This window comes from Oryx dammah, unplaced genomic scaffold (assembly GCF_014754425.2).
Source record: "Oryx dammah isolate SB20612 unplaced genomic scaffold, SCBI_Odam_1.1 HiC_scaffold_17, whole genome shotgun sequence".
In the NCBI taxonomy this organism is placed as follows: Eukaryota; Metazoa; Chordata; class Mammalia; order Artiodactyla; family Bovidae; genus Oryx; species Oryx dammah.
This window is the reverse complement of record NW_024070201.1, coordinates 30,643,049-30,668,033: the sequence shown is the minus strand read 5'-3', so window position 1 is coordinate 30,668,033 and position 24,985 is coordinate 30,643,049. Positions and strand designations below refer to the sequence as shown.

The 24,985-nt window shown below is 49.0% G+C and overlaps 1 protein-coding gene across 1 annotated transcript in view; it reads right to left on the bottom strand.

Moving 5' to 3' along the window:
* Positions 1-24,985, bottom strand: part of GRIK4 (glutamate ionotropic receptor kainate type subunit 4) — a 349,453-nt gene that overhangs the window by 158,631 nt on the left and 165,837 nt on the right. Inside the window, exons 5-7 of the mRNA XM_040257795.1 lie at positions 21,952-22,117; positions 10,801-10,979; positions 6,398-6,451 (exon numbers count right to left, since the gene is read on the bottom strand). Of these exons, the coding sequence (XP_040113729.1) occupies positions 6,398-6,451; positions 10,801-10,979; positions 21,952-22,117 (399 nt within the window). The remainder of the gene's footprint in view (positions 1-6,397; positions 6,452-10,800; positions 10,980-21,951; positions 22,118-24,985) is intronic.

Sequence of the window (24,985 nt, the reverse complement as noted above, 5' to 3'; positions counted from 1 at the left end):
TGGATCACACAGCTGACAGCTGGTCAACCTGGAGTCCTTAGTCTTGTCTACTAATGCAAAGGCCTGCCCCTTTGTCCTAACTCTCAAATGCAAATCTGAGTGCCTGCTGCATCACTGTGGCCGAATTTAGAGAGATGGGACATGATGGACATCTTTGAGGAATCAGAAAAGAAATAAATAAGAATTAAAGTCCAGGTGGCATCTATATTTGGGAAGAAGGACTAGAGCAGAGATTCCCAACCTCCAGGATCTCATGCCTGAGGTGCAGCTGATGTAATATAATAGAAATAAAGTGCACAGTAGGTGTAATGTGCTTGAATCATCCAGAAACCATCCTCCCACCTCCGGTCCATGGAAAAATTGTCCTCCACAAAATCAGTCCCTGGTGCCATAAAGTTAGGGACCACTGGACTTCTAGAGAAGCACAGAGGCTCACCTATGACCCTCTAGATAAAGCCCCCTCTGGTTCAAGACTCCAACAGCAACTGGGCAGAAAGAGTGGACTTAAAAATAGTTTCTTTACTCCTAATAAAGGTCTGTTCTTTCTGAGAGCCAAGGCACTACTGAGAAGTATCCAGAATATTCTCTCACTGACTGATTTTTGAAATGGCTTTGCTTCTATTTTCTTGGCTATTAGTCATCATCATTTACACAGTTACTTTTCTGATTTCCTGTTGCAAACTTACAAACTGTGTGAATCCTGTTAATTCCAGATTCAAAGAACTCTCTGAGGAAGGTACCCTCCCAAAGCTCATCTCATTCTGTGTTCACCCAAGAAGGACAAAAGCCCTTTGAAAGCTGAAAGTATCGGAGTGTGACCAAAATACACACTGTCCTGAAAGCATATAGTATTTGGCAATTCATAACACAGTTTTCTTTATCCTCACAACAACCCTGTAAGATTTCATTATCCCCATTTTACAAACGAGAGACCTGGGGCTCAGAGAGTCACTGTGACTCTCCCCAAGTCACACAGCAATTACAAGGCAGAGTGGGGACTTAACCCAGGTCTCCCGACTTCATGGGTTAGTGCTTTCTCCACAAGATTCATCATCAAAGTCTTTATGAACATTTCGGAGAAGAGGGAGTGGTGGGACATAGCAGGGGTGATGCTTTCTTTTTTTTACTTTTCTAAACCTTTTTTTGATGTGGATCATTTTTTAAAGTCTTTATTGAATTTGTCACAAAAAGTGGAAACAATGACAGGTTTTATTTTCTTGGGCTCCAAAATCACTGCAGCCATGAAATTAAAAGATGCTTGCTCATTGGAAGAAAAGCTATGACAAACCAAGATAGCATATTAAAAAGCCGAAGACATCACTTTGCTGACAAAGGTCTGTATAGTCAAAGCTACGGTTTTTCCAGTAGTCATGTACAGATGTGAGAGTTGGACCATCAAGAAGGCTGAGTGCTGGAGAATTGATGCTTTCGACCTGTGGTTCTGGAGAAGACTCTTGAGAGTCCTTTGGACTGCACAGAGATCAAACTAATCAGTCCTAAAGGAAATCAACCCTGAATATTCATTGGAAGGACTGATGCTGAAGCTGAAGCTCCAGTATTTTGGCTAACTGATGGGAAGAGCCAACTTATGGGAAAAGACCCTAATGCTGAGAAAGATGGAGGGCAAGAAGAGAAGGGGGTTGCAGAGGATGAGATGGTTAGATAGTATCACTGACTCAATTGACACGAATTTGAGCAAACTCTAGGAGATAGTGTAGGACAGGGAAGCCTGGTACGCTGCAGTCCATGGGGTCAAAAAGAGTTGACGTGACTTAGTGACTAAACGACAACAATATTGCTTCTGTTTTATGAGGTGTGTTTTTGGCCACTAAGCATGTGGGATCTTACTTCCCTGAGCAGGGATTGAACCTGCAAAACTGCCTTGGAAGGTGAAGTCTTAACCACTGGATGCCAGGGAGGTCCTGTGATGCCTTCTTTTTTGTATATAATTTTATTTATTTATATTTGGCTCTGCTGGGTCTTCTTCACTGTGTGTGGACTTTTCTCTAATTGCAGTGAACGGGGGCTACTGCTTAGTTGCAATGTGAAGGCTTCTCATTGTGATGGGCTCTCTTCTTGCAGAGCATGGGCTTTAGGCACTTAGGCCTCAGTAGTTGTGGTTCCTGGGCTCTAGAGCACAGACTCAATAGGCTTAGGCTTAGTTACTCCATGGCATGTGGGATCTTTCTGGATCAGGGATGGAACCCACGTCTCCTGCACGGGCAGGCAGATTCTTGATCACTGACTCACCGGGGAAGCTCTGTGATGCTTTCCTAAACATCTCCAGGCCAAGCAACCTTGCCTTAGTCTCATTATCATCCTGGGAATTCATCTTTCAAATAACTAGCCTCTTTCCATCTGCAAAAACACTTCTGTGAGTCCTAGCTGCCCCACTCCCTCCTCTTTGGCTACCCTGTCGGCCTAACATGGGGGCAGGCTGGCCCAAGGCAGGTGGCCCCTGGCCTGCCTTCTCCCTCTCCTCCCCTCTGCTTCCCAGGCTCCCCAAATGGAACACAGATGGAGTTTAATCTGTCCTTATTCTTCTGCCAACTCGCTGGGCTCCCCCAAATGCCTCCTTACTTCAGGCAAATGCTTTCACATCACTCTGGGAATAGTCTAATCCTTTTCTTCCCTTTTCCATGTTAATGCCCTGATTTACAGCAGCAGTGTGAGAGAGAAAAAATAAATTAAATAAACATGCCAACAAAGCAGTTCCTTCTGCTTCATTTTCTGAGGGGCAGTGACTGGGAGGGGGCATGCAGGGGACTTCTGAGGTGCTGGCAATATTCTATTTCTGGATTTGGGTGTTGCTTACACAGGTGTGCTCACCTGGAGAATGTTCGTTCAGCTGCTCACATATGATCTTTGTGGCCTTCTTTCTGTAGGTTAGACCTCAGTTAAATATTCCAACAATGGAACAGGCAGGTCTGTGGTGGGGGCATACTAGGCAACAGGCAGCTGAATGACTTTTTGGCAAGCCTGCTGTGGAGGGAGTCCCTACACCAGAAGAAAAGCTATACAGGATTCTTCAAGGGGGCTTTCAACTCTGACAGCAAAGACCTCTAGGATGCTTCAGGGTGAACAATGCCACAGAACCCCCAAGAAAGGTCTGTTCACAAAACTACTGCTAGAGATGAACAGGGATGGCAGGATCCCAGCTTGTCTTTTTGGACAGCCCTCTCCTCGCCTTTGCAGGACATTTCAGGAGACCTGGCTCTGGCCCCTAAACCCCAGAAGGGACACTGCATGACCCCTAATTTACACTACCACCTGTGTTGGCCAAGAGAGTCTTAACTCCCGGGTGACCTTTTCCATTTTCAGATTCGAGAGTCAACTCTGCAAGGTTGAATCCTGCTTCCTAAACACATCAAGGCTCTTGTGGTTCATTGACACCTGCGTGTGTGCTAAGTGGCTTCAGTCGTGTCTGGCTCTTGGCGACCCCATGGACTGTAGTCCCCCAGCCTCCTCTGTCCATGGGATTCTCCAGGTAAGAATACTGGAGTAGGTTGCTGTGTCCTCCTTCAGGGGATCTTCCAGATCCAAGGATTGACCCCACATCTCTTATGTCTCCTGCATTGGCATTGGGAATAAGGAACAGCATATTCACACATCTGGAGATCTGAGTCCCTTCTAACATATGGACTGCTCCAGGAATGGGTGTGCCAGTTCATTATTACTCATTTGATGTTACCTGCCTTATATCTTTTAAGAAGGTTACTTTCACAAATGGCTGTAAACAGATAAGTAACAATAAACTGGCACATCCATTCCTGGAGCAGTCCATATTTGTGAAGGGACTCAAATCTCCAGGTATGTGAGCATGCTGTTCCTTATTCCCAAATGTTATTCTGCTCTTTGCTTGTCTAGGAAAAAGTCTACTTGTCTTTCCGGATGTAGCTTAAAGACTCTTTCTTCTGTGAAGCATTTCCTACCTGCCCCGGGTAGAGCAAGTGGCCCCTGCTCTAGGGTCTAAAGCATTTTGTGTCCACATCTCATGGAATTTGCCACTTCGCAATATGACAGTTTGCAATAGGTTTTTGCTGGCCCAGGTTGGTTTCTTATTCCCATTTTAATTTCTAACGCCTGGCTCAGTGCCTGTTACATCAGAAGTATGTCTGGATAGGGACTTCCCAGAATTTGCTGCCAATGCAAGGGACATGGGTTCGATCCCTGGTCCAGGAAAATTCCACAACCAAGCCTGTGTGCACAACTGGTGAAGCCCGAGTGCCCAAGAGCCCATCCGCTCACCACCAACTAGAGGAAGTCCCTGCAGGAGCGAGGACACAGCACACTTCAAAACACATTGAAAAGTATAGCTGGATAAAGGGGCTACTCAAATTATTTGGAAATCTTATGCATTTACAAAATAAATAAATGCATAATAATTAAACCTCTTCTCTGAATGACTGTTTATAACAGCTCTACCTATAATAGCACCAAACTGGAAACAACTAAAATGTCTCTCCATAGGTGGATGATTAAGCAAACAGGTACATCCACAGCAAGAAATATGACTCAGCAAAAATAAAGGGCAAACTATTGATTCATACAACAACTTCGATGGATCCTGAGGGCAATACACTGAGTGAAAAAAATTTAACCTCAAAGGTCATCTACTCATGATTCCATTTACATAAAAAGTAGAAAAGTTAGACAAAGCCACGGTTTTTCCAGTAGTCATGAACGGATGTGAGAGCTGGACCCTAAAGAAGGCAGAACACTGAAGAACTGATGCTTTCAAACTGTGGTTCTGGAGAAGACTCTGGAGAGTCCTTGACTGCAAGGAGATCAAACCTGTCAGTCTTAAAGGAAATCAACTCTGAATATTCATTGAAAAGACTGTTGCTGAAGCTGAAGTTTCAATAGTTTGGCTACCTGATGCGAACAGCCAATTCATTGGTAAAGACTCTGAAGCTGGGAAAGATTGCAGGCAAAAGGAAAAGGGGGTGGCAGAAGATGTGATGGTTAGAGAGCATCACTGACTCAATGGACATGAGTTTGAGCAAGCTCTGGGAGACAGTGAAGGACAAGGAAACTGGTGTGCTGCAGTCCACGGGGTCACAAAGATTCAGACACAACTTAGCAACTGAACCACCACCACAACGAAAGTTAGAAATAGAGAACAGATTAGCAGTTATTAAAGATTAGGACTGGTGGGAAGAAGCAACATGGATGTGACTATAAAGTAGTAGCGAGATCTTTGTGGTAATGAAATGGTTTTTTCCCTAACTGTAGTAAGAGTTACACACATCTACATATACCTTAACAGATTTGATATTTTGATATCCTGGTTTTGATATTGTACTGTAATAGCCATTGCAGAAACCTGGGTTAAAGTTACATGGCACCCCTCTGTATTATCTTTGTGACTCTCTGTGAATCTATAATTATCTCAAAATAAAAAGTTGTTTTTAAACCTGTTCTCTGTGGTTCTTTCTACTGTCTAATTGAGAGTGTGTATATTTCACAACGTTTCACATGTCTTAATGCTTTACGATTTCAAAATATACACAGATTAAATTACATCATTTCAAAATGATAGCAATTCCATGATGTAGCTGTCCTTACAGCCATTTTACAGACAAGGAAACCAAGGCTCAGTGCTTGTTTAAGGGGCACACAGCTGGTATGGGGCAAAACTAGAACTCCAACTTGACTCAATAAAATTTCTATAGGTCTGTCTTCTAGGCTGCAAAAAAAGGGAATTTGAAAAAATCAGCCTCTGAAAGTGTATCAGTTATAACACCTTTTACCTAGGGCAGGCGTAATTTTTGTGCTCTAGTGTTCCTAATTCTAAGCCAGCCTGCATTAGGGTCTGGAAATGTAGGGACTGGAATGCCGGCCTGTAACTGGACCTATAGAAGAGCTGCAACCATCAGAGGGGTCAGCTGGTGTCATCTAAACAGAGGTATTAGATTCTTTGGAGAAGGCAATGGCACCCCACTCCAGTACTCTGGCTTGGAAAATCCCATGGATGGAGGAGCCTGGTAGGCTGCAGTCCATGGGGTCGCTAAGAGTCAGACACGACTGAGCGACTTCACTTTCACTTTTCACTTTTCTGCATTGGAGAAGGAAATGGCAACCCACTCCAGTGTTCTTGCCTGGAGAATCCCAGGGACGGGGGAGCCTGGTGGGCCGCCGTCTATGGGGTCGCACAGAGTCAGACATGACTGAAGCGACTTAGCAGCAGCAGCAGCAGGCTAAGAACTGTTAGGACAAGAGTCCCAGGGCTCCTGGGTTTCCGTGTTTCTCAAATGTCCCACTTCTCTGGCTGGCGTCTGCTCCTCTGGTCCATTTTCCCTACTGCCCATCTCCAGGGTTTCATTCTGTCACACCCCGCTGACTCTAATTAATGATACTCTCTATGCCAAAGAGGTGAGCTATGAAAATGTCTTACCAGATTAGTGAAGATGTATGTGTAATAGGCTGACACCATCCCTAGTTCCGCTGCCTGCAAAGGGAAGAGAAGGAGATTAGAGTGGAAAATGAAAAACCCACTGGAAGTACACGACTAGGGAGGGCTCCAAGTGTCTGTCCCCGGTCTGGCTCCCCACCGGCAGAGTAGAACATCTTGACTGATTGGTTCTTACACCACACTCAACCTTGAAGGATGGAGCACAGAAACCCTTGCTGCTAGAGTAGGGTCTCTCTCCCTCCAGCCCACACCCCCACCCCTGCAGTGACACTCATGGTAGCTGATATTCTCATGTGTACACATTCCCATGGATATACCTGGGGATTATGGAAACCAAAGTGACTTTCCAGGAAATGAAACAAATAACAGACTATAATAATTATTTCCACAACCATTAACAATACCAATGGCTAACACTCACTGTTTAGTCCGCACCAAGCACCGGACAGCATTTGGCTTGGGTTCACCTGATGAGGCAGCACTATTACTTGTCCACCACCCCCCCTTTGACAGCTGAGGAAACTGAAGCACCAAAGGCTGTGTAGCTTGTCCAGAAGATCACACATCTCATACATGGAAAAGATGAAATTAAAGCCAGGCAGCCTAACACTCCCCTTGGAGAACTATGATATTGATGGAATTACTGACACAATTCTCTTAGGGGCCAAGGCATGGACAGGAAAGTGGTGGCTTGTAGGCAATTCCCAAATGAACTCCACCTTCGTCACGGTGGGAGTGAGCATGCCTCATAGGCATATTCTTCAATCTGCGGTAACGCTGGAAAGAGGTGAATCGTTTGCAAACTGCGGCCTTGTCAGTAGTGAGGAGCAAGTTGCCTGTGATGTGCGCTTGGTGATGGTGCACCAGGGAGTCTCAGCCCACGGTTGGGAGTGGCTAGTTCAGATGGGCCGCCTTTTGTCTGATCTTTGCAGCATCATAAATACCTCTATAAGCAACCTTCGTGCCATGTGCCTGGCTTGGACTGTGACAGGTGCTAGAGAAGCCGACAAGGAGATCCTGGAAATAATGAGCCCGGCTCTCCCCAGGGCCCTTATCCCTCCTGACAGTCGGTTAGATCTTCATCACGTAGCCTGCAGCCCTGGGCCACTAGGAAACCACTTTTGTCATGACTGTTGAGGTGCATGGGGGTGGGGGGGCGCTAAACAAAGCCAGGGATGATTGCCTTCTCCCTTTATATCTTGTTTATCTCCCCAGGGATTCCAATAACTGCGAGCATTCTCATAGGCTCCTTGAAGGACAGGCTGGGGTAATTATTAGGTTAGTTGGCTGAAAAGTTCATTCAGGTTTTCCAAGTTACAGAATAACCCAGACAAATTTTTTGGCCAGCCCAATATATCATCACCATCCCTATAAGAAATTGAGGCAACTGGGGCAAGATTACAAGGGGTCGTGATAGAGCTCAAGGACTCTCCTTCCTCTAGCAAAGCTACAGTGATGCCTCCACTTCTGGGGAGGGGGGCATGGTGCTTACCTCCACCTCTTCACCCCCCCCCCAAATTATCCATATAATAATGCCCTTGCCTCTCACCACTGCCTAGCCTGACGGGAGCCCCCTGGTTCCAGGGATGCGCTGGGGGCAGGGGGCTGAGAAAGGGCACTGTTGGATGGTTAAAACCCACTTTGTGAAATCTGCTGTCCTAAAGATAAAACACAAGAGATCCTTGGTTTTTAAGACCTGAATTCTGGGTAAACATGGAATTCGTTGCTGGAACAGCCGCTCAATAAAATAGGGGATTACTCTGAAAATCCTCCTGAAATCAAGAGACAGTGGAGTGCTGCCAAGCTCCGAGGCCAGGCTCACGAGTGCACAGCGAGACTCCCAGAAGCTCAGGGCGCCCTCTGATTGCACTGCTTCCCACGCTGAGTCTATCTTCCCTCAAGGCCGGGTTGTAACCTCATGAAGGAGGAGCCTGGCACTTCAGGGAAGCATGCGGATTGAGTCCAGGATGGATACAAGGTCAGCCTGCTGGGGCTTCTAGGAATTCAAATGGGGACGAGCTTTCCCAAAACCTCACTGCTCATTGATGAGTTTGGTTCCAAGGTTACATGGGCTGGGGCTGATCAATGACCTCAGGAAAGCCTGCCACTGGCCACCCAGCAGAACCATTTGCTAATAATAGTCATTACAAGGGAATTTCCTTCAAATGCACAGCCATAAAAAAGAAATTAAAAGCGTTTTTAATGAAAATACCCAGTACTGGCAAGGGTGCTATATAAGACACCTGTACGCCACTGGTGGGAGTGTAAATCCTTAAAGACTTTCTAAAAAGGCAAGCTGGCAAATCATATCAAAATCCTTAAAAGCATGCATACCTTTAACTCAGTAATTCCACTCCTAGAAATTTATGCTCTGAAAATATTCATGAATGTGCATAAAGATTTATGTAAAAAGATGTGCATTCCAGCATTATTTATTATAGCAAAGACCGAAAACAACCTGTATCTCCAACAATAAAGAGATGGTTAAATAAATTATGGTACATCTATATGATAAGAAATGATGCAGCCATTAAAATATTTGTAGAAAAATATGTCATGACATGAGAAAAAAATGCATGCCATATAATTAAGTGGAAAAAAAAAAAGCGGTTCCAGAAGAGTATATTCAGGGTGTAATAATTTTGAAAAAGGGAAAAAAAAAATGTGTCTCTAAGGGCAGAAAGACTAGCTATCAAAACTTTATAGTGGTTCTCTCTCTGTGATGGAATTGTGAATGATTTTTATTTTTTTCCTATGGGCTTTTCTGTACTTTCTGAGATTTCAACAATGAACTAGACATATTTTTTAAAAGGGAGGGCTTTTATATTCCTGGGTAAGGGCTGACCTCAAAAGGCTTCCAACTGGGGGCTGTCCAGGCAGAAATCAGCTACTGCAGGGGAAACATACAGTCTGATCTGCCCTTGGCAGGGGGACTAAGGGACATCTATCTTGCTCCCTGCTCCTCAGTCCTCCCCACCCTCCTGAGAACTCCTCAGCCTGCATCTCTCATGCCCTGAAGCTCTTCCATCCTCAGTGACTTCATTGATCACAGCTCCGGACACAAGAGAAGAAAGAGAAAGAAAAATTGTGTGTTGGAGTGTGTGTCTGTGAGTAGGGTATACCCACACAGACAGACGTGGGTTTGGAGCTGCAGAAAATTACTATAGCAACAGGCTGAAGGGACGGCCTTCAGTACTCAGAGAAATTTCATTCAAATCTCTTATTAATTCTGAGACTAAACTAGCTGAGGTGGGGAGGTGAGGAGACAGCGAGGGAGGGAGAGGAAGAGAGAATCACCCTGTGTCTGCTGGGCTCCTTATGGCCCTGCTGAGGTTAATGAGGAACCTCACTCCCCCAGTGGAAGACGTCGGGCTGCACTCAAATGTGCAGTTAAAATGGCACTAGAGGAGGCCATGAGCCCAGAGAGGCTAGGAGAGCTGCTGGAGCCAGGGCGGAACCTGGCAGGGTCCGCTCTGTCTGGGGTTGCTTGCTTAGCCCAGACACCAGCCCGGGACACAGTCCCAGTAGTCCCAAGGATGCCCAGATGATCGAAGCTGTTTGTCCAGCGTGGACCCCCAGGCACTGCCTTTCCTCCCTCTGTCTCTGTCTCTGTGTGTGTCTCTGTCTCTCTCTCTTGGACCAGCCTCACCCAGAGAGTTCTAGTTTCCATGTGCATACATTGATTCCGGGGCTGATCTCTGTGTCCCCAGGAGGGGGTAGAGAGCAGGGGAGAAGTGGACTGATTGCCTGTGAAGAGAATTGAGGCAGGCTCTGCTCTGCTCCTCCCAGGGCTGGCCTTGGACAGTGCTGCTCACCTCTCAGACCCTCAGTTTCTTCCGCTGCTGGGGGATGCTATCATGTCCACCTCCTGTGGCCACGGAGAGGATCACATTGAAAAATGACATGCCAGCACTTGGTAAATGACAGAACATGTGTGAAGATTCCACACAGGGCTGGCATTCAGTAATACACACGGACGAGACAGCCCCGGCTGTGAGAATAGGGAGATGCCTCTACTCGGTTCGGCAAATAGCCTCAGCCCCCGAGTAGCCCACCCTCCACCCTTGCCCCTCCCAGGAACCCCTGGACCAAGAGCCCCTGGCAGATCTAGGTGTGGCCAGTGTCTCAGCCTGCGGCTGCCCTGTTGCACTGAGAGTTAAACGTCCCTGTGACATAGCATCATCCTACTTTTTCCTCTTAGCTTTCAGAAGCCGTTCACTGGAGCTGAAGCACACTGCAGGGGTCAGAGGTCCAGCCCAGGGCTCCTTCAACCTCAGCCCATGGAGGACACCCAAGGCAAGAAGGGAGCAGAGGGTCAGTTCAGAGGCAGAGAGAGGGAGGGGGATGCTCGGCGCCCATCAGCACCCACCCAGCCCGGCGCCCACCTTCAGGAGGATGGTGTGGGACATGGAGGCGTTGGCATGTATGATGATGGTGGCGGTCTTGTCGTCCCGGATCTCCTTGAGGAGCGGGGTGGGGTCCCTGGCGTCATCCAGCATCCGGACCGAAAGTGTGTCCTTGGAGATAAGGAATTGCCGGAGGAGCTTCTCTAGGTTTAAAAGGCCTGGAGGGGAAGAGAGGATGAAGACCCTGAGGGTCCACGGTGCTGTCTCGGGAGACACTGGAGCCAAAGCCAGAAAACTCGGGAGGGAGGCAGGGTCCTGGGTCTGGCATCAAGTGGTTAGGCCGGAGCACTGCGCATGATGAGCCCTCATAAATGTTATATCCAGCTTTTATTTCCATGGTGGACGTCAGGGAGCAGTTCCCTCCAAGTCACAAAGCCCAGAAAACAGATCTAGCAAAACGCTTTGAACTCCTCAGAGCACAGGGGCTGCTCTGAGACAAGGTATTGTTATGATTATGAAAGAACAGGTTTTGAACTGCACCCCAGCAGGCAGTCAGGTGAGCCCAGAACTGGGGATCTTGAGCTAAGGACTCTGCCGGGCCCTTGCTATTCACTGCCAAGCACGTGGGAGAAGGGATTCCAGATGGATGTCACCAAGACACATGGGTCTTAAACATCTCTGAAAAGGCAGGCCAGGAAGAGGGTGTGTGCATGGGTTGGGGTCTCCTGGGAAGACAGTGGTCTCAATTCCAATGGAAAGAGACCTACAGGCATTTGCTCCCCAAAGCCAATCAATGACAAGAGTAACATTCATTGAATTCTTATTGCATTCCAGGTAATGGGCTAAACATTTTAACAGCTCATCTCGTTTAAGTCCTCCCAAGATCATACAAAGTATTCCAATCCCATAGCACAGAGACGAGCAGGAGGCAGGAGAGGAGGAACTCTCCCAGACACTGCCACCACACATGGTGGATGGCCCGGGGAGGGATGCTCTCTAACCAGTCAAAGAGCCCGGTGCTGCACTGGTTAAAGGAATATTAAATGCAGAGAGGTCATGAATATGACCCCAAAGAAGCCTTTTTCCTGTGCAGGTTAAACCCCCTCCGGATCCTTGAGGACCAAAAGGTAAGATGAAGGGGCATCTGAAAAGCATTGTAAGGACTTCCTTGGTGGTCCAGTGGCTAAGATTCCACACTCCCAATGCAGGGGGCCCGGGTTCCCTCCCTGGTTGGAGAACTAGGTCTCACTTGCTGCAATTAAGGATTCACAAGCTGCAACCAAAGGTCCTGCCTGCTGCAACAAAGATCAGAGCTCCCCAGTGCCATAACGAAGACCCAGCACAGCCAAGTAAATAAATATTAAAAAAAAAAAAAAAAGAAAGCACTGTAGCACCTTCTTCATTTTGTAGAGAAATGACAGGATGTACCCAGGAAAAGAACTAGGACCAGAATTCCCATTTCCTCGTCTCCATCCCATCCTCTTCCCCTGAGTCCAGACTTCCTCTTAGGATAAAACCCACCAGGAGGAGCAGGCACAGAACCCAGGGAGGCTTGGTTCATGTGTCTCAAGGATCAGGGGCGAAGCCTTGATGTGCTTGGTGAACAAGGAAGAGGGAGCAGGGTGGAGGGAACTAGGGAGCAGGGTGGGCCTGGGGTGATGGAGACAGAGTTCTGGAAGGTGGGGCCAATCCCTAACTCCCACCCCCACCCCGCGTCCTGAAAAGGTGGTCCAAGGAACTATGGGTTGTGGTAGGGCTGGAGAAGCCCCTGGAGGGCCTGTCCTTCACAAAGAGGTTTCAGAAACGCAGGCTGTACAAGCCCAGAGTCGAGCTGGTTTTTCCTTCCTTTCCAAACAGGCCTCAGCAGAGGCTTGTTAGACCCCCTGCTGCTGTCTGTGCCCCTCATGGCTCCACACCACCACCCCTCATCCAGAAGGGCACCGAAGCTGCTGGGGCTCTTCCTGCCAACTTTGATGCTGACCTGGATTCAAGCTCAGGCTCATCTGTCGCTAGCTGTGTGACCTTGAGAACCATCTAACCTCTTCAAGTCTCAATCTTCATCTGTAAAATGAGCATAACAGGTGAGAACTCACTGAGATCCTATGTGAAAGCAGGCTGGGAGCTGGCATGCATGGAATCAACATTGCTTCTCCTGTATCTACTAATTCCCATAAGAACAAAGGTCAGGAATGGCGGCTTAGTGAGGCGGAGAAGAGGGAGGAAGGTACTCGTCTGTTCATCCAACACTCACTGTCCTGGTGCCAGGCACTGGGCTGACAAGATACCAGCAGAGAAGACGGGTCAGGTACAGCCCCTGCCCTCCAGGGTCTCAGAGGCCAGGAACCTGCAGCTCAGTGTGTGCGTGCATGTTCAGTCGCTTGATGCTGCTGCTGTGGCTAAGTCGCATCAGTCGTGTCCGACTCTGTGCGACCCCATAGACGGCAGCCCACCAGGCTCCCCCGTCCCTGGGATTCTCCAGGCAAGAACACTGGAGTGGGTTGCCATTTCCTTCTCCAGTGCATGCAAGTGAAAAGTGAAAGTGAAGTCGCTCAGTCGTGTCCGACTCTTCGAGATCCCACAGACTGTACCCTACCAGGCTCCTCTGTCCATGGAATTCTCCAGGCAAGAATACTGAAGTGGGTTGCCAGTCCCTTCTCCACAGAATATTCCCAACCCAGGGATCAAACCGAGGTCTCCCACACTGCAGGCAGATTCTTTACCATCTGAGACACCTGGGAAGCCCATGTGTCTACATGAAAGTGAAAGTGAAGTTGCTCAGTCGTGCAACTCAGCGACCCCATGGACTGCAGCCTACCAGGCTCCTCCGCCCATGGGATTTTCCAGGCAAGAGTACTGGAGTGGGGTGCCATTGCCTTCTCCACTCAGTCACTTAGTTGTGTCCAACTCTTTGCAGTCCAACTCTACCCTATGGACCACGGCCCGCCAGGTTCCTCTGTCCATGGGATTCTCTAGGCAAGAACACTGGAGTGGGTGGGCACCCCCTTCTTCAGGGAATTCTTCCCGACCCAGGGATCGAACCCACATCTTTTATGTCTCTTGCATGGGCAGGTGGGTTCTTTATCACTAGTGCCACCTTGGGAAGCCCAAGTAAGTGTATGCTGCTGCTGTTGCTGCTAAGTTGCTTCAGTCGTGTCCAACTCTGTGCGACCCCATAGATGGAAGCCCACTAGGCTCCCCCATCCCTGGGATTCTTCAGGCAAGAACACTAAGTGTATAGAAAAGTTCAAATCATAGCCCCAGTACTGTGTATAAAATAGATAACAAGGACCTACAATACAGCACAGGGAGCTCCACTCAACACTCTATGATGACCTATATGGGAAAAGAATCTACAAAAAGAGTGAACATATGTATATGTATATCTGATCCACTTTGCTGTACCCATGAAACTAACACAACTTGGGAAATCAACGATATTCCAATAAAAACTTTTTAAAAGCCCCAAATCGTATCCCTATTTTGTTTGGTGGCCTAAAAATCTGGTTTTCTATGGGGCGGCTGCATTGCATCCTATATGTAAAATTCAGAGAATATTCACAGCTTCACAGAGATGTTGTGAAAAGCAAAATCGCACTTGGACAAAGGTCTGAGCACCTGATCAAAAGGACAAGGAGATCAAGGAGGCCACAGGACTGGAGCTGCTGGAGTCTTGGCCAGCACCTTGGCTCAAGGAAAGATCTGTCTTCAGGACACGCTCTAGGGGAGCAGCTGGAGGTATAAGCAAGGAAGGGGTGGTGGGGGTGAACTCCCCACTGGGCCTGGAATGCAGCAGGGAGAACCTTTGGAGTTCGACTGGGAGAGAGGCCAAATGCCCTGGGATCCTTCAGATGGGCAATGAAACTCAGTGGGACGAGACGGAAGCCTGGGGAGTGACAGTACAATTACACACAGCATGGAGCAACCTGGAAAAGGCAGCCCAGGGCCGCTGCATCCCTTGAAAGCTGGCAGGCGCACCAAGCTCCCAGGGAAAAAGGTCCCCGAGGTGTCAGGAAAATGGGGACCCTCTCCCATCAATGCCCACGTGCCCCAACCCCGCTGCCCCTTGGGGGTGCTCTGCTGCCCTTTAAACAAGAAGCAGCATCTCATCCAACCGTTTGCCGGGAGGCAGGGGAGAAGGGTCCCTGGGAGGTCCGCCACCTCCCCCAGGATCTCCTAGGAGTCCCTCCCCTTCCCAGGCTGCACCAAGCTTAAAGTAGCAAGAAGAGCGCAAGGTCAGCTGCCGCGAATCCCAGCTCCTGCACCACCAGGTAGCTGGTGGGGGCCATTCCCTCTGCCCCCTGCCCCTCTGTGTACTCATCCATGAGATACGGGTAATGACTACCTTATGGGGGAGTCAAATGAGCAGATCAGTGACTGTCACCTAGAAGGCGCCTCACCAAGCTGGTTTTCATCCACCCTTCCCCCACCCCTTCACATCCTAACTCTCCTTCACCCCATCCCCTCCCCCACAAAACCATCCCTCTGATCTCCAGCCCCCACCCTCCCCTTCTCTCTTCTTCCAACTCGTTCAGGATTTATTATCCAATTCGCAGGATACAGCCCTTGGTTATAAACCATAAGAAACATTTGATAGCATATGCTTACGCATATATGCATATATTACAACAGATAACATGTAGTCTAATTATTTCACAGCGTTGGGTAGGGATCCTCTTTCAAACTCTGCAGCTCAGCCCCAGTGTGAGGCAGGGTGCACAGTGCTTGCTGTTGGACTGAGCAGAGACTGTGAGAGGAAGAGAGAGACTCCCTCCTAAGAAATCAAGGGAGAAGCAGTGCCAGGTGGGAGCAGACCATGTCACTTGAGGAGCCGCTGAAGGAAGGGGTGCCTGGCCTGAGGCAGAGGGCAGGGGCTGTCATAAGACAGACTTGCTCTGGACTTATAGTCAAGGACTACCCCCAGGAACAGAGAATGGATCAAACTCGCAGGGGGCCACACTTAGCTCAGTGTAAGGAAGAAACTCTGCTAGAGCTCTCTAAAGAAGCAGTGGCCTTTTTCGTGAGGGAGTGAGTTCCCCGTGGCTGGAGGTAATCAAGGAAAGACTGAAGCCCTATTTGAGGATGGTTGTAGAGGAAATTAAATCAGTGGTTGGAAAGCTGAACTACAAAGATGTTGGTGTCTTTCTAGCCCAGAGATTCTTTATGAATTAGAAAAGGATTCTTTTTTTTTAATTCTACGAAGCAGAAAACATCTGCAGAAGAGGAAGAGTGGTTTAGTTACATTAAGCACGTCAGGAGTTTTTCAGTGCAGTCTGGCATTTTCCAATTGTTGTTTACCTTACCTCTACCTGTTTAATGGAACCAAGTGTGTTAGTCATTCAGTCACGTCCAACTCTGCAATCGCATGGACTGTAGCCTGCCAGGCTCCTCTGTCCATGGGATTCTCCAGGCAAGAATACTGGAGTGGGTAGCCATGCCCTCCTCCAGGGGATCTTCCCGACCCAGGGATGGAACCCAGGTCTCCTGTACTGCAAGCAGATTCTTCACCATTTGTGCCATTAGGAACCCCTTAATGGAACTAAGGTATTTGTCAAAGGCAGCTGTCACCAGAGGGGTTCAAAGCTGCTCTCTCCCCAGCTTCCCCTCCACCTCCACCCTGATCCCCCTATCTTGCGGGACCCTTAGCTCAGCAGCGGGTCTAGCTGCCAAGTCCAAGGCTGAGAGGGGGCCTGGGGAACCTATTAGTATCGCTCAGGATGTGATGGGATGGATCGATGTGAAAGCCAGCAGGCTGGCTATTCCAGGAAGAAGGAGGGAGGCTGCCTTCTGAGAATGGGAGGTGGGGCAGGAGACGGATGGACAGGTTGAGAAAGGCACAGCCGGGGTTGGACGGGGCTGCAGGACAAGGACACAAAGACCTAAATGATGGGTCTGCCGGGGACACAGAGGATGCTTGTACCCAAAAATAAGAATAAGTAATCATTTCCCTCTCCACTGGCTGATTCCCTGGGCTTCAGGCTTTGATCCTGGAAAATGGTAACATTCCCGGCTGGTGAAAGCATTAGTCGCTCAGTCGTGTCTGACTCTTTGCGACCCCACGAACTGTAGCCCATCAGGCTTCTCTGTCCATAGGATTTTCTCCAGGCAAGAATACTGGAGTTGGTAGCCATTCCCTTCTGGTGAATCCAGAGGATCTTCCTGACCCAGGGATCAAACCTGGGTCTCCTGCATTGCAGGCAGATTCTTTACAAGTTGAGCCACCAGGGAAGCCCATTCACACTTTCACTTTAAGCTCCTGCAGGCGGCAGCTGATGTAACACCGACTAGAGGGTGGTGGTGAGGATGCAGTGAAATGGTGAACTCTGCCCAGAGCGTCTAAACCCGGTACTTGTCCATTCCCCTCCCCTGACAGGTGCAGGTGCCTCGGCTGTGCTGGCTTCACGCCCTATTTTTCCAGGGAGCAGATTCTGATGGAGTGAGAGGGATGAGGGTCTGAGGTGTCCCGAGAGGGACAGGGGCATGGAACAAGTTCCAATGCTTGAACAGTGGGCTTATTCTACCCACTTTTCAGTTTTGTCCCATCCCACGCCTAGACCTGGCCCCAAGAAAAGACAGAAAGGGCCAGACCGTAGGGGTCAGAGGAGGAGACAGAGGGGACAGAGGGGCAGGTGGAGGCTTCTTACTTCCAGGAGGACCGTCTGCTGCACTGCTTGGCTATCCAGGCTGCCCCCTTCTCTGACAGCAAGGATGGACGCGGGAAAAACCTCACCCAGGGACTCCCCTCGATTTCTCCAGGGTGTTTGATTGGGTTAGTTCTTTGTTGTTTTATTGCTGTTTTTTAATTTTCTTGGCTGCACTGCACGGCATGTGGGGTCTTAGTTCTCCAGTCAAGGATTGAACCCCGGAGCCTCCTGCAGTGGATAGAAACTCAGAGTCTTAACCAGTGGACTCCCAGGGAAGTCCTTGTTTGCTTATTAATCATTGGGGCCCAGCAGGCATCTCTGGAGAAGGAAATGGCAACCCACTCCAGTGTTCTTGCCTGAAGAATCCCAGGGATGGGGGAGCCTGGTGGGCTGCCATCTCTGGGATTGCACAGAGTCGGACACGACTGAAGCGACTTAGCAGCAGCAGCAGGCATCTCTGAGCTGAGACCTGCTTTTGTTGTTTCCTAAGCTTCTTCGCATACTGTGGATCTATCCCCACAATGGTCCAGGAAGCAGGTATCATCATCACTCCTGGGTAGAGATGGAACAGGTCAGCCCAGGTGGCTCAGCGGTAAAGAATCCACCTGCAGTGCAGGACCCACAGGAGACAAGGGTTGGATCCCTGGGTCGTGAAGATCCCCTGGAGCGGGAAATGGCAAGCTACTCCAGTGTTCTTGCCTGGAGAATCTCATGGACAGAGGAGCCTGGCGGGTTACAGTCCAGGGGGTCGCACAGGGTCGGACACGACTGAGCATGGACGCACCGCACATAGAGACCAGACGCTGGAGCAGGAGAGACGCAGGGCAGATCTCAGAACTCACAGGCCAGGCAGGGCCCAACCGAGGTTCCTGATTCCAGGTTACAGAGGTGGTACACAGGTGGCAGAGGGTGTAGGGGCACAGAACTTGTAGCCACACACACAGAAGGACATTAGAATACTTAGAAACGCCAAAGCAAGCGTGAAACCAAACGAACAAAAAGATGATTTGAACTACGTATAGCAGTACCAGGAAAACACACAGCATATTATGCTTGTGACCATGAAGAGTCGATCCAGAGCGCTCACTGGAAGGACTGATGCTGAAGCTGAAGCTCCAGTACCTCGGCCACCTGATGCAAAGAGCCGATTCATTGGAAAAGCCCCTGACGCTGGGAAAGCTGAGGGCAGGAGAAGAGGGCGACAGAGGACGAGATGATTGGATGGCATCACTGACTCAACAGACATGAGTTTGAGCAAACTCCGGGAGACAGTGAACGACAGGGAAGCCTAGAGTGCTACAGTCTATGGGATTGCAAAGAGTCGGACATGACTTAGCAACTGAACTGAACTGAATGAAGAATCTCTGGGTCCAGTCTGAGGGTCTCAAAAGGTAACTCTGTGGCAGGGCTGGGTGATCTCACCAAAGGGGCCTCGGGGACCATGGTGGGGAACCCCAACTTTTGTTGAAAGTCTCCTAACAGCAAACTCCCCCAGCCCTGTGGGGGTGACTAGAACAGCCACCCCTGGGGTCCTCACCTCGCCTCCCCGAAGCTCACTAGTACTAGGTACTTGCAGATGTTCTGATTTTTTTCCCCATTAAAGAAAAATAATGCTATCCACAATACAACTGTACTTGGTCCAAAATCTGCTTATTAAAAATCTACTTTGGGGAAGAAGGAGCGTAAGCGGCGTGATTCCCCAGGGAATGATCTCTGTTATGCCTAATTTTGACGCTAGGAAAATAGAATTAGATTCCTGTTCCTAATTCGACTTGCAGCATCTCTCGGCCCTGCATTAATAAGAGAGATGGAAGAGTGTCTCCTCCCAAGCTCTGAGCTGCATTTCCCTTCAGTCCCTCATTTCTTCATTCTTTGATTAGATTTTTAATCCTCTTTGCCCTTGAACTTCTGCTCTGCCCCACTTTCCTTCTGCCTCTGGTAGGTGGGGCCAGTCACTCAGCAGCCTCTAGAGATGAGTTCTTCTCCTCTGAGCAGAGGCGGCAGTGTGTGGTTGATGAGTCCCGCCTGGGCTGTGGGCCGGCCTCACTAGCACCTGAGCAGACTCAGTCTCTCCAGGATTATTGTCTGTGCTCAGCCATCTTGCACCCACTCAAGGGAGGAAGGGGCTACACTGTTCCAGAGAGATCTCTGCCCTGCCAAGGACACTGTGCCTGCCCTGCAGAACCCACCCCGAGCCCTCCTGAGCCTGGTGCAGCCCAGGAGGGTGGGAGGGGCCAGAGAGGAGGAAGCCCCAGCTCAGCTTTGTCATGTACCAGCTGTGTGACCTTAAGTCAAATCACTTAGCAGCTCCCAGACTCTTTGCTCAGCTTGGAATGACTGAGAAAGAGGGAGGTAAAGTGGGGAAACATAAGTGAAAGTGCTTTGCAATCTGCAAGGAACTGTTTGAATGTCAGAGAATGTCAATTCCAATGGAAAGAGCCCTGGGCTAGGAGGCAACCATATCTAGCATAGTGCTCAGCACACGGCAGGTGCTTAACCAACATCTGAGCAACTCACGTACCAAAACCCAGGAAGAGCTGCAGCAGAGGAAACAGGGCTCAGCTTTAAAGCAAGAGGGACTGTAGCTAGATACAAGAAAGAACTACCTGTCGGGTTGCTGAGACACTGTAACCCAGCACAGACAATGGCTGCAGAGCAACCTTTGCCTGGCCTTATTTACAGCCTGTCCTGTCTTCCAGCATCCCCACTGGATGCATGGGGTGAGCCAGGTCAGTCCTGCCTGAGTGGGCTGGTGGCAGAAATTTCCCGGGGAGAATCCTTGATTCTGTTAAACCTTTCAGTGGTGTAAAGATGCCACGTGAGGAAGGCCACCTGGTGGAACGCAATGTATCCCAACTGTGTTCCATCGAACACTAGCATCCTGTGTGGGCTTTTAGATCAGCATCCTTTTGGGGGCATATGATCAAACCTATCTGGAAGATGCTGAGGTAAATAGTTGTTTTGGCCACAGGACAACTCAGAGCGCCCATGGTAATGTGTGCTGAAATTCTCCATGAGGGAGAAAGAGAATGAAGTGTTATCTAAACATTTCTCTCTCTTTTGGGGGCTACAAAATGCTTTGTCCACAAAACCTTATCATCTAAAGCAATGCTATCCAATAGAACTTTTTGTGAGGATGGAAATGTTCTCTAACTGCACTGTTCATATGAGGTTTTTGAGCATTTGAAGTATGGCTAGAGAGACTAAGAAACTGGACTTTAAATTGTATTGAATTTTAAAATGGGACACTCCAACATTTCCAAAATCACCAGGTTGTTGAATAATTAAATAAAGCATTAAAAAAACCCATGCATAGGGGACTTCCCTGGTGGTCTAGTGGCTAAGAACTCACCTTCCAATGCAGGGGATGCAAGTTTGATCCCTAGTTGGGGAACTAAGATCTTACAAGCTGCAGGACAACTAAGCCAGTGCTGCAACTACTGAGCCTGCCTGCCACAACTAGAGAGAAGCCCATACCACAACTAGATAGCCTCCATGCCACAACTAAGGCCCGTGACAGCCAAATAAAATAAAAATATATATTTGAAAAGTATGCATAGTTGGGACTCAGTTACTTTGCTTCTTGGATAGCACAGAGCAAGTACTCGTTTTGTATTAAATAAATGAACGAATGTACAAGTGGAGGCAGTGAGGTGCAAAGGTCCCATAAGAAACAGGTCTGGCCCTTGGCAGGGAGGGGGCTTTTGTTTTCAGGTGCTGTGGGCATTCCAGGTTGGAGGACGGGCTTACCACACTGAGAGGTTCTGAGAAGCCATAGCAGCCCGAACAGGGATGGTGTACCTTTGCCTGTGCAGCCCACCCAGACCCGCACGGTAAAACCTGCACAGGACACGGACGCGGGGGCTTGCACTCTGGGCCCTGGTGGGAGCCAGTGGCCAGCACCTGCCTGACTGCATGTGGGTGCGCAGCTGGCACGGGGAGCACACAGAGGCAGATTTGCTGGAATGTGCTGGCTTAAATTAGCTAAATCTCATAAACACCAAATTTATGTCGCAAATTGAGAGTTAGAGAAAACACATTTCTAAAACCTGCATTTGCAAGAGAAAAAAAAAAAAAAAACTTTATCAGGAATTGACCTTGAACCTTGTTCCATCAGTCAAACCCGCTCTCCAAGGAAAGAAGCTCTTCAACCCATCAAATACAAACGCATCCAATTTTATATTTTCCCTCCCTCTCTCTCTTTTTGTGGCTCTTTAACAATGAGGCTGAAAATGTGGGAATTGCATTTGCAGATGCAGAAAGTCTTGGCGGTTGGCCAGTCTCCCTGTAAACAAGCTCGTCGATGTTCGGCCCACGCCCGGGGAGTTTCTGACAAAGGCAGCCCCTGGACTGCTCTCTCTTTCACATACACACACACAGACAAACAGCCAAGGACACCTGGGAAGGCCCGAATCCTCTGGTTATCATCTCTAAGATCAGAAAGAGCCCTCCCCTGCAGGGTGTGGTCTCCAGCCAGGGAGGGGCAAACTAGCCCGGTTGACACAGACAGAACCTGACCATCTGGGCGCAGCAGCCTGGGGAAACTTACATTCTGCTTTGGCACAGATGAGGCAGGCGGTGGTGCAGTTGAAGAAGTTCAGGACCCCAGCCACAGCCACGCTGATGTCGGTGTTGCTGGGGTGGAGGTTCAGGGTTGTGAATCTCTGGAACTGGAACTTGATAAACTCCTCTGGGGCCACTTTGAAATGAGGGACCTGGGAGGAGAAGCAAAAAAAAAAAAAAACGGGCAGCGGGGAAGATTGGAGAACAAGTGAGAGAGAAAGAAAAGAGGGACGGGTGAGATAAGGCTGCAGAGGGTGGATTCTTCCATGAGCGACCTTTGCCTGGTCGGAGATGGGGCTTGTGGGGGTCAGGGCACCCACACCATAGGAGGAAGATGAGATGGCATCTCTGGCAAAGCTCGGGACCCAGGATGGGACACCGTGCCGCCAGAGACCTGGATAAATGGTCTGTGGACCCTGGAACGGAGTCCTGTGGCCTCAGGAAGGCAAAACAATAGGTCTTTATTTTCAGCTGCCCACTGCTAGGCAGAGAGACAAAGGGCTCTTGAAGGCATAATCCTTATATTATTTCTAGTTAATGAATCAGAGCAGAGATGGCAAAAAGAGAAAAATATTGCCCTAGGAACTAACCAAAGGACCCCCTCAACCCAGCCTAGCCAACAGATGTATAAACCAGCTCCGGACAAAATTTCTAGGTGAAAGCCTGGGATGTGTTCCTCTGAAGACACACATGAGGATGGGAAGCGCTGCATGCTGGGAAACCGACTAGAGCGCCTCCGAATGGAGCCAGGTAAATAAATACCTGCTTTGGCTTCATTAGGACAGCGTCAGGTTCTCTCTGCATCTATTACTGACATTTCCGGGAGGCACTGCCCCTGCCTTCTGCCTCTGTTCTCCCAGAAATAGATATTAACAGGCTGTGATGGCTGCTTTATTGGCGGCTTAGGCTACTGGGTAGGTAATAGGAAAGTTAAAATGTAATAAGCTGCCATCCTCCTTGATTGCATTCTGTCACCCTGGGACCCAGAGCCAGAAGAGCTAAAGGCTGTCCGTGTCTCTACCAGAGATGGGGCTGAAACCTCATCCCTCATGCTCACTTAGGGGGCCCACTGTAAGGGTTAGGTTACTATGAGCACACATTTGAACTAATGTCAAAGTGAGCAAGACAGAGGGTAGACGGCAAGAAGAACTCCCTGATAGTGAACTGGTTGGTTCCTAGACTGGGTTATTCAGGCATGATTGCAGAAATTGTCTCTGCTTGGGCTGGCCCAGAGTCTGGGATGATGTTGACATGGTCTCTGGAAAATTCTGCTAACTTATCCTTTTAAGCTTCTGGAAGAAGTCAGCCAGAGACCAGAGTTCCTCTGAGACTGGGATGAGGGGAGGGTAAAGATTTAGCAGAAACTAGGGAGAAAATTCCTGAATTCAACTAGGATTAGCCTTTAACCACAGAGAGAAGGCAACCAATATTTTCCAGCAGAGACTGGAAAGCATAGCACTGGGGAGAGAGCCTGATGAGTAATGACCAAAGATGCTGAAAAGTGACATTGACCTGGGGTGTGTCATAAGGGGTCTTTCTTCCCACCGATATTTTGCAACCCTTACAATCTGTCTTAAATGAATCACAAATGAACCGTGAATGGAAAAAAGTTCACAGAGGGGTAATCTGGAGGCCAGGGCTGGGCAGGGTAGCCAGGCTGACTGGCTCACACATTTGAGGATCTCTGCCCAAGGCCCTCCCTGTGTGGCCATCCAGCCTACTGGGTTCCATCAGCAGCTAACTTACCCCCCATAGAAGGCACCTTTAGAGATTCCCATGGATCTACGGATCCCAGAGATGGAGCAGGAAAAGACTCAGGAACGTGAAGGCTCAGGAGAAACAGTTTTTGAGTTTGAGTTTGCATCCAGGTTCTGCTGTGTGATTTGGGGCAAACTGCTTAACCTCTCTAGGCTTCATTCACATGGAGAAACAACAGGTATTTCTTGAGCTTTGGGAGGATAAAATGAGACCCTGTGTGTGAAGCATGTACTAGCTGAGTGCCTAACATGTGGGATAAAGGCAATGCCTTTTCTCCTTCTCTTTCCCCTTTCTTCCCACATCTAGGAACTCCTGGACAAGCTCTTGGGGCTGTATGTACAGGGGGCTAGGGCTGAGGGGGTGTCCCTAGGAAGGGGCTGGTGGGGAAGTCTCCCACAGTCCAGCATCTTAAATGCTGCTATGGAAGCAGCCAGACTCTCTGATGGGTCCAGCTGGGGATGGCCAGGCCAGACTTGCTGACTCTCTCTCTAGGACAAAAATCAATCGGTAACTGATCTGCAATTACAAATGCATCCTAGGACATCAGCATGGAGGTGTGGATCAGGGGAAGAGGTGAGCAGCATGGAGGGGAAGGGCAGTGAGGCAGAAAGCCGCCAGCTGCAGGACCTGCAGAGATGTTAGCAGCATTTAAAGGGATGAACTCCTCGGTGAGGACTCCATTTCTTTTTCCTGAAGCTGAGGGGAATCAGTGTAAGGCAGTTCAGCCTCATAAAATATTAAAAGAAATGCATAATCTGAATGGAAAGGAAAGGTTGCTCTGAAAGGAACATGACCAGACAGATGAGGGGTAACTGTCTGGCAGTTCCCTGGGCAGCACAGCCTGTCTGGCTGGTCACTGGCATGAGGTCCCTGGCAGCGGGATGGGAAGATGGGTGCAACTCGGGGTCTCCGCCTCCGGCCTGAAATGCCAAGCGGGGTTAAAGGATGTGATCATCAAGATAAAATAACCACTGAACCCCAAGAGGAGGCCATTCTGGAGTGGAGACAGGGCGGGGGGATGATTACAGGGGACAGAGATGAAAGTGCTGGAGAGGAGGGAGAGGGGAGGGAAAAAAAGAGAGAGAAGACAAGAGACAATGGGTAGCTTGGCAACCTCACTTGGTGAAGATCACAGCGAGCGGGAAGTAACAGCCTGCCATAGATGTGAGTTGTTACTTGGAGCCAGCGAGAAAGATTTAAATTAAACATCAGGTCCAGCTCACAGAGGCTGAGGGCTGTGAGATGCTGGAAGGGACTGCAGT